General features: G+C 49.6%; 1 protein-coding gene across 1 annotated transcript; it reads right to left on the bottom strand.

Annotated features, from left to right (window-relative positions):
* Positions 1 to 281: 281 nt before the first annotated feature.
* Positions 282 to 8,467, bottom strand: LOC119710219 (osteoclast stimulatory transmembrane protein). Its single transcript, XM_038158981.1, has 3 exons — positions 3,718 to 8,467; positions 1,785 to 2,823; positions 282 to 806 (listed from the first exon to the last, which is right to left on the bottom strand). The coding sequence occupies exons 1-3, from the start codon at positions 3,759 to 3,761 to the stop codon at positions 393 to 395; spliced, it is 1,497 nt and encodes a 498-aa protein (XP_038014909.1). The 5' UTR covers positions 3,762 to 8,467; the 3' UTR covers positions 282 to 392.
* Positions 8,468 to 8,555: the final 88 nt, after the last annotated feature.

Consider the following 8,555-nt stretch of genomic DNA (forward strand, 5'->3'; position numbering starts at 1 on the left):
TGGTGGAGAAGGTAAATGAGGTCCTCCCTGACCCCAGCTCCCATCTATTTCTCTCTTTCCCAGTTAGCCTTGCCTAGAGCTGCAGATATGCAACAGCTGACTCCAGACTTTCTAGATATTAAAAAAAAGGAAATGTAGCCTATTTTTCTCAAACTAATGCAAAAACAACTCTTTTCTTTTCTTTTCTTTTCTTTTCTTTTCTTTTCTTTTCTTTTCTTTTCTTTTCTTTTCTTTTCTTTTCTTTTCTTTTCTTTTCTTTTCTTTTCTTTTCTTTTCTTTTCTTTCCTTTCCTTTCCTTTCCTTTCCTTTCCTTTCCTTTCCTTTCCTTTTTCTTTTCTTTTCTTTTCTTGTATTTTTCCCCAAGTTCCGAACACTTCCCCAACTCCGGAAAATTAAACGTGTGATCCTGCGGCTGAAGCCTGTGCTGTGGTATGAGACATCCAGCCATCCCCCTGACTTCCCAAAGCACCCTTCAGAGGGTTTTGCTGCTTGCTGTGCCTGCTGGCCAGTTTCCTGTACAGGTGAAGCACTCTCTTCTCCTCGCAGCTCTGGAAGAAGGAGGCGGCGATTCCGCGGCACAGGCGCCGCGCGTAGGTTTCCAGGAACACGGTGCTGTAGAGGATGCAGAAGAGCAGCCCCAGCACGAGCAGCACAGAGGGGTTGGGGGGCGTGGGGGGGCTGATCCTGCAGCGGGCAGAGCTGAAGATCAGCTGATGGTGGTAGGTCCTGTTGAAGTCCCTGAGCAGTAATGCCTCAGAAGGACGGCAGAGAATTTTTAATAGAAAGGGCAGGATTCCTATTTCAGCCTGAAAAAAGGAGAGGTAAAATGTAAATGGGGTATGAAGAAACCAAAATCAACTGGTTACTACAGAAACATCTGCCTGGGGGTGTGCTATCACTGTTACAGCACCAAGAGAAGGACGCTGAAGGGTGTGATCACTTCAGACTGAGTAACAGTGCAGTGTGCAGGCACAGAACACTGGGCAGGGTGAGAGCCAGTCCTATCTGTCATCTTCATCCACCGGAGCAGACATCATGGCAGGCATTCACTGTACGAGATTTATGGTGAAAGACACCATCCAGACCATGGTATTGGTGGCTAAATAGCTGCATATTAGAGGCTTTTTCTAAGCCCTGACTCTTTTCCTGTAATTCCATCACAAGCAGGTATCTGCACTAAGGATCCTGGGCTGGGGAAGGAGGCGGGCTGTGTGGCAGAAGAGGGAAGTTAAAACACCAAGCCAAAGAATATGGAATTAGAAACTGGGGAGGTTTGTGGAAAGGATTGCAAAGGGCAAGAGCAAAGCCAGCAAGCAGGGATTTCTGCTGAAGAAACAGCCTGTGCAATAGGATGAGTCATTCTCAGTGTTCATCAGCTGCCCCCTTCCTTTTGGACTTGCACCTACTCTGCAGTGCAGGGACAGTGTCCAAGGGACTCCTACTCCTCCACCTTGCTTAGGGAACGGACCTGGAGACACAGGGACATCTGACTGCCTGGTCTAGCAGTGTCTTTGCAGCATGAGGCACTATTTGCTCCCCTCCAAGCTCCCAAGGGGCTGTAACTTGGAGAGTGTCTGCTGCTCTTTGATGCACTGGGAGGAGCAGCTGAGGCTGTGCCACTGCCTCCTTCCCCAAAGCCTGTTGCTCATCCTGCTGGCTGCTGGGGAAGGAAGTCAGGATTGTGTAAATAAGAGTACAAAGCCTGCAATCCCCACCACCCCCTCCCTGAAGGGACACAGAGTGGGGACCCCACACAGGGCAGGGCAGGGCACCCCGGCACTCACCTTGTATTTGATGCTGAGAGTGACGGGCACTGCAGAGAACTGAGCTGCCTTTCTCACCGCCGTGTCTGCCACGCTGAACGCAAAGTGCTCCATGGCCACCACCACCAGCATCAGCAGCAGGGCCACGGTGACCAGCATGGCTTGCACCAGGCACAGCACCACCTCTTCCCTGGACAGCTTCAAGCCTGTTGGTCGGATGAGTTTTTTGGATGAGCCCACCAGGAGATGAGCTGCTCTTCTGTCCATGGCTAAACGTTCCAGCTTCTTGGTGATGTAAAAATTGTCAAAGTGAAGGTTGGTGAGATAATTTTTCAAATACCAGGTGGACTCAAAACAGAGATAGAGCATGAAGAATCCGGCAGCCAGTCTGTTGGCGACTCGAACAGAGTCTTTGACCAGTTCCTCAACAGACAGGAACTCTCTGCTAATTTTCTCACCAGCAAGGTGCATTTTTTGGTAAATCAAGGAGCTGTTCTGAAACAATGAAAAGCGAAAATGTCCATTCATAGGCTTGTGAATGGAATGAGTGGCTTCTTGGACCGCATCCCCAAACTCCAAGGAGACTTTCTTTAGCAGGGCAGTTGAGTTCAGAAGGCTGTCAGAGGAATTCTTGCAGATGCACTGAATAACCTGCAGTATGGTTTTAATGTTGCTTATGATGTTGGGTGTTATGTTCACCACTGCAATCATGATGCAGGTCGAGAAGAGAAGCTTCCGGCCCTGCTTGGTGCCCAACGTGGGCATGATCATGCTGAAGACACAACGGGCAGGATGCACCAAAAAGAGGGTCAGGAGAAGGAGCAGGCTGAAGGAGATGGCCATGGCAACAGAGAGGTGCCAGGAGTACTCCAGGGAAGCAAACATCCAGTTGTAAAAGAGGCCTCCTATTACAGCTGTAATGCAGGAACACTGCAGAAACAAGGTCCATAGCTCTCTGCTGTCTGCTGGGACAGGTTTGGAGTAAATCCACCACAGGTCTGCCAAAATTCTGTGCACCTTTGGGAGCAGAAAGTCTTCACAGTAAACACGGGCTCTCATCCTGGAAAAACAAGTACCTGTGTGTTAGCAGAGGAAGTTCATAAACAGTGATTAGGGGGCTTTCTTGAGATGATCATTTGTGGGGTTTCATACTGTCCTCCTCTGGGTGCCTCTGGTCTCACCCTTCTCTACTTCCCTGCTAACTTCCCTGAGTAGCTGGGGCTGACATCTCCCCTGGAAGCAGCAGGACAGGGAAGTTCAAGGCGTTTATTGAAAAATAAATACTAGGTATGATGCAACTGTTCCTCTATTAATGCAAGCACAGGAAAACATTGTGTTATTCTATAAAAACTATAAAAGAGTCATTCTGAGGGGTCACCTCATTGGCAGTGGTTGAGGCTTTCATGCTTATTTAGAGGATGGTGGAGGGAGAAAGAAGAGGCTACTGGCTTCTGTGGAAATTGTTAGGCCAGCTCTGTATTTCAGAGGTTTTGCATGGACAAGAGGCAGTTGAGTGGTGCTCTCTCTGCCTGTTAAGAGGAGGCCAAACACAAATCTATACGTTTAAGGGTGACAAACAGAGAAAACAGTTTCACACTGAAGCTGCAGTGCCAGAGAAAGCCTCCAAGGACAAGAATTTGGCCACTATGGACAGGATGAAATGTCCCATAAAGCTATTCAAATATCTAATGGAAACAATTATTTGGGAAAGAATATAATTTCTCAGGCCCCACATCTGGAGTCTCTCTCTGGAAACCAGAAAACCTGGAGGGGAGAAGAGCCTGTCCCAAGGGTTAAACCCAGCCAGGCAATCCCTGTCTCCCACTGCTGGACAGCAGCCTCAGCTATCCTTTGAGGGACAATTTTAACTAGGAAAAGGGGCTTTCTGCGAAAAAGACATACAATAGCTATCAAGACAGAGGGAAAGAGAGGGAATAAAGCTGACTCTACATACCCAGTGGCAGTGAGGTGCCTCAGACTTGCCCGAAAACTCTCCATGTTCCAGTGCCTTATTGCTCTGAGGGAGGATCCCGGATGTGGCTGTTCCGAGAAGCAGGGTAGGAAACCAAGGCAGCCCCAGAGAGCCAGGACTCAAAGCCCAGGATGTTTTAAGGCAATTCAGATCAGCAGCACTGGTAATCCCTGAAGTGTGCAAAACCTGGTGAGTGAAGCCCAGGGAATAGCAGCACTACAGAACAGTGCCAGGATGCACAGCACTGCTCGGGCTTTACACTTTTTCTGGTCCTTACTGCAGAGAAGGCTTATTTTAATGACACATAGGTGAAAAAAAAATGAGACAATGACACATGGGCTGACGAAGATGGAACAAGGATCCTGGGACCTGGGGTGTCATCATTCCATGTGGGGAAATCAGATGACTACTCCTCACACTGCCCACCAGCAAGCAGTGAGCAGGGCTGCCATCTCTCTCAGGGTGGAAAGGACCTTTTCCTTTTTCAGATATCAGTCATGGCACAAAAGGCACAGCAGAATCCAGCAACCCAGTTGGTAACTGCTCATCTGTTCTGACAGGCTGCTGCTCCCTGCTGAAACTGTGTGTGGGGTTCACAAACGGCTTCAAGGCTCATCTCACAGTCCTAGCGGAGGAAGTTTCAGTCTTGAACCTTTCTGAATTCCTGATAGCCAGCAAATCCACTGCAGAGAAAACCCAGCCACACTCGGGATTCCCAAACTGTTGAGAAGCTCCCAGATATACAGGTCAGGATGTGCAGTCCCCAAGGGACCAACTTGCCTGGCCCCAGCAGAGCTCCAGCCACTGGACCCTGCTCACCTGGAGATGAGGGCCAACCACAGTGTTTGCTCCTCAGTTATGAGCTCAGGGGTTACAGGAGCCTCCCCTGGCTTCACCAAACCTGCCCCTTGGCCAGATGCTCTCTTGCTAAGCCACCATTTGTGGGCAAAGGTGACACAGCTCCCCCAGCTGCCACTGAGCCCATCCCCTATGGGGACCCGCTGTCCCAAGCCAAGCCCTCCCGCCAGCTGGGAACCGCCGGGCTCCTGGGATGTTCTCATGCTCCCCTGGGTGGGAAAGGGCAAAGGGCTCAAGGTCAGCCCTGTCCCAGCCACCCCTGGGGACAAAGCACGTGGGGCTCTGCCCTCCAGAGAAAGGTGGGAGAGCAGCACCTTCCCCAGGGGACGCGGCTGGATCCCGCGGCAGTGGCAGGAATGGGAGGACAAGGAACGAGGAGCACAGCAGGCAGAGCAAACCTCTGCCCTTGTGCCCTTGCTGCTCCACTCAACAGCTCCACTTTATAGCTGAGGGTTTCATTTTTCCTGTGTGCCTGGTGGAGCAAAGCTTTCCTCCTGGTGCCCTGGAGCACAGGGGCCAGATGAGAGACTCTGCCTGGCTCCAGCTGGGAAGAGGCACCAGCCAGGCGGGCGGGAAAGAAAGTGCTGTTTGTTTGGAGCATCCATAGCAATTGCTTGCACAGGCCATGAATTAGGTCTTTAATTCAATGTGCACACTAGAAGGGACTAACCCAAAAGACCCATAGCTGGATCCTGCAAGGCTCATCAGCTTCCTCTCTGACTAAACTCCTTTCTCACTCTACTTCAGAGTGAACTGGTATTAGCATCAGCCCCTGGGACCCCATCCAGGCTATGCAGGCAGCTTTCTGGGGCAGAAAAAGAAATAAATTTAGCAATAGGCTATAAAGAACAAAAACCTGTCTAGTCCACAACATCGTGGTGTTTTCTGAGTCTGCTACACCATCTGACAAAGGCACCTGAGGTCTGTGGGGACACTGAACAGTTAACTCTGGCAGCACCAAGTGTTTGTTTGTAAGTAAGAAAATACTTAGATTTTTTCCTCTGGCTCTACTCAAAATTGTTGTCTGCCAGCTGGACCTACAGCAAAGGCATAAATCTGGGGAAATTTCAATTTTATATACCATGAATGACCTGTATATGAGCTGCAAACCTAAATTCCTAACCTGGCTCAGAGTACAATGAAGAAGCTTGCTTTGCCAAAAAAAAAAACAACCCAACAAACAAAACACAGCAGCAAAAAAGCAAATACCAGCATGTGTGTTCATAGGATACCTGGGGGGTGAAGGCTGGGAGTGGGAAAGGGGCAGGACTGGGACACGGGAAAGACAGGACCATGCATGGCAGTGAAGCAACTGTGACATCTTGTGGTCACACTGTGCTCAAGGACCCTGAGGTCGGGCTCATTTTGGTTCTGCAAAAAAATACTCTGTGGCTGGGAGAGTTCTAAGAGAAGGAGCAATGCTGTGTCCTCCCGGGATGCTCCGAGGTGCCTTTTCCCACCCTGTGTCATATCAGATGGTACAAAAGGAATTTGCTTTCTTGACAAGCTCCAGACTCTGTAGAGCCCAGCCTCTAAAATTTTATAACATCACCAATTTGGACTTCTTAGGAGGAACCCGAGGCCCACATGCCTGTGAGCAGCTTGCTGGAACTGTGAGACAGCAGAGGATTCCTTTGGCATCATTGCCAGGAAGCAGAGCCTGGCTTCACCTGGACTAGGGATGAGCACTGAGCTTGTACCCACCAGGGCAGAGGTTTTAAACTCAGTTCTGAGTGCAGACTGCAGTGTTTGGGGTGGGCCTGTGCCAAGACACCTGCAGGTTCAACCTGTGGTGATGATGTCCCCTTGTCAGGGTGACAGGGATGGGAGGGGGTGCAATGCTGTACCCCCGGCAGAGGGTGGGGTAAATGAACTATACAGCCTAAGAAAATGGCTGGAGACAGAAGAGGAATGAAGGGCTAAAATAGAATTATTTAAGTCTGAAGGGAATTCTTCATGGCAGTGTCATCAGGACCTGTTGATCACATTATGCTGCCCATTTGAGAAATTGAGGGTGTGGGAAAGATTAACTAGTTAGAGGTGGTCTGTTGTTTGTTGAAATTACTTGCAAATGAGCAACTTACACTAACACAGAGCCAAATCATGTCTTCTTAGGTTACTACTATAGAAATATAGGAAAATCCCAACACTATCCTTTACAAGGGATAAATGTGATAAGGGAACCAAGGCTATCTGACCTGTAATAGCTGAATTCCCTATCATGCTGGACTTCCATTTGTTTTATGACTCTCTCCCTGCCTCTCCTGAAATTCCAGCCTTGCTGCTGAGTGCAAACAGAGGAGCACAGCTCTGGAATCACTCCCTGCTGTAAGGACCCACAGAGCAGCTCCTCCGTGTGAACAGTTTGTAAAGCAACTCAAATGCTCCTGGGATAAAAGACAACGATGAAATGCTTTCCTACTACAAATAAACCAAAATTATTTTCTTCCGAGTGTCTCAGGAGAACATATGGATGTTAGTCCAGGACTTGACGGGGAACATCAAAGGAGTAAAGCAGAGATATTCTGGATGTTGAATTTCAATGAGTGGCATTTCCTGTTAATTAAAATTCACAAGGAGGCTGCTAATGTGAATGGCTTTTGTGATGGTTGTTGGATTTTTACATTCCTAGAGAAATGGTGCATGGGCAAGCTAAGTTCCATTAAAATAACACAGTCAAAGTTATAGAAGGTTACTACAGCCCTTGAAATACCCTTTCCTGGGAATTTCATATCTCTACACATATCACAGACCCTTCAAGACTAATGGGGTTGACTTACCATTAAATGCTGCTTTTGGCAAATCTTAGTACTAGCAGCAGCAAATGGAATCAGAAATTATTCATGCAGGCCTGTCCACCTTTGAACTCCAGAAATACTAAATCTTAAAATCTCTGCCTAAAAAATTAATAAAACTCAAGCATGCCAGACCAGTCCTACTCTCACAGGGGCCTGGGTATAAAAGAGCAGAATTAGGTAATGCTGTTATCCACATGCCTTAAATCAGATCCTCTGGGGAGCCCTGGGAAACACAGGGGCTGCTGACAGAGCTGGCAAACAGGTCTTGGACTAAAGAGGTTTAGGATCCAGGTGCTTCTAACACCTTTCCCAGGTGTGCCAAGGCCTCGCTGTGGACCTTGGGTAAGTCACTGGTCCCCACTCTGCCTCAGTTTCTCACGTTGGCACAGAGATCACAACCCTGCCCTGGCTGCATTTGTGAAATACCTCCTGATCCCTGGAGGGACAGTGCCACAGGCATGCCAGGACACTGGAAGTGATTTTTGGAGACTACTACACAAACTCTGTGGTCTCAGCTCTGCTTTCAAGCCAAAGAAAACCATCCTGGATTCGATCATCTAGGATGCACCAAGTCGGAGCTGAGACTATAAACAAACCCGCGACCCCAACACCGGAGAGGGAGCTGGGCTGGATGTCACCCTTCGGAACTGGGTGATCCCAAAGCCCTTGCTGCCTGTCCTCCAGGCTGCAGGGACAGAGGCAGCTCTGTGCCGTGGCTGAGCAGGATCCCCTGCAGCAGCAGCGGCGGCGGCTCAGGGCAGTGGGACCGCGGGGCTCCTTCCAGGCACAGCCTGTTCCTGCTCCCTGTTTGTTCCCTGTTCCCTGGCCCGGGACAGCAATCCCGTGCTGTTCACGGACAGCTGGCTGAGAAAGCAAACTGCAGGGAGCAATTTTCCCTTCCCATTCAGCCCATCTTTGCTAAGGCATGACGAGGAGCATCCAAGCAGAACGACAGTGCCCAAACCCAGCACAGCCAAGCAGACAGGGATTTGGGGTATGCTCAAAGGCTCTGCAGCAGAGCAGCCCTGAGATGCTGGGCCAGGGGTTTTCCCATTGCTCCGCTGTTTAACCGGACTGCACTGCCCTCGTGGTCCTCCTGGGGAGCCACTGCCCAAATCAGGGATGAAGCTGGAGCAGGGGGAGGCTTGGGCTTTGTTTTTCTCC

This window comes from Motacilla alba, chromosome 20, assembly GCF_015832195.1.
Source record: "Motacilla alba alba isolate MOTALB_02 chromosome 20, Motacilla_alba_V1.0_pri, whole genome shotgun sequence".
Taxonomy (NCBI): Eukaryota; Metazoa; Chordata; class Aves; order Passeriformes; family Motacillidae; genus Motacilla; species Motacilla alba.

Bases quoted from the DNA above. Each gene is read 5' to 3' on its own strand.
- LOC119710219 (XM_038158981.1), bottom strand. From the start codon at position 3,761: ATGGAGAGTTTTCGGGCAAGTCTGAGGCACCTCACTGCCACTGG. The intron at 2,824-3,717 runs GTATGTAGAGTC...TTGTTTTTCCAG, and splicing joins AGGCACCTCACTGCCACTGG to GATGAGAGCCCGTGTTTACT. The intron at 807-1,784 runs GTGAGTGCCGGG...TCCTTTTTTCAG, and splicing joins CTCTCAGCATCAAATACAAG to GCTGAAATAGGAATCCTGCC.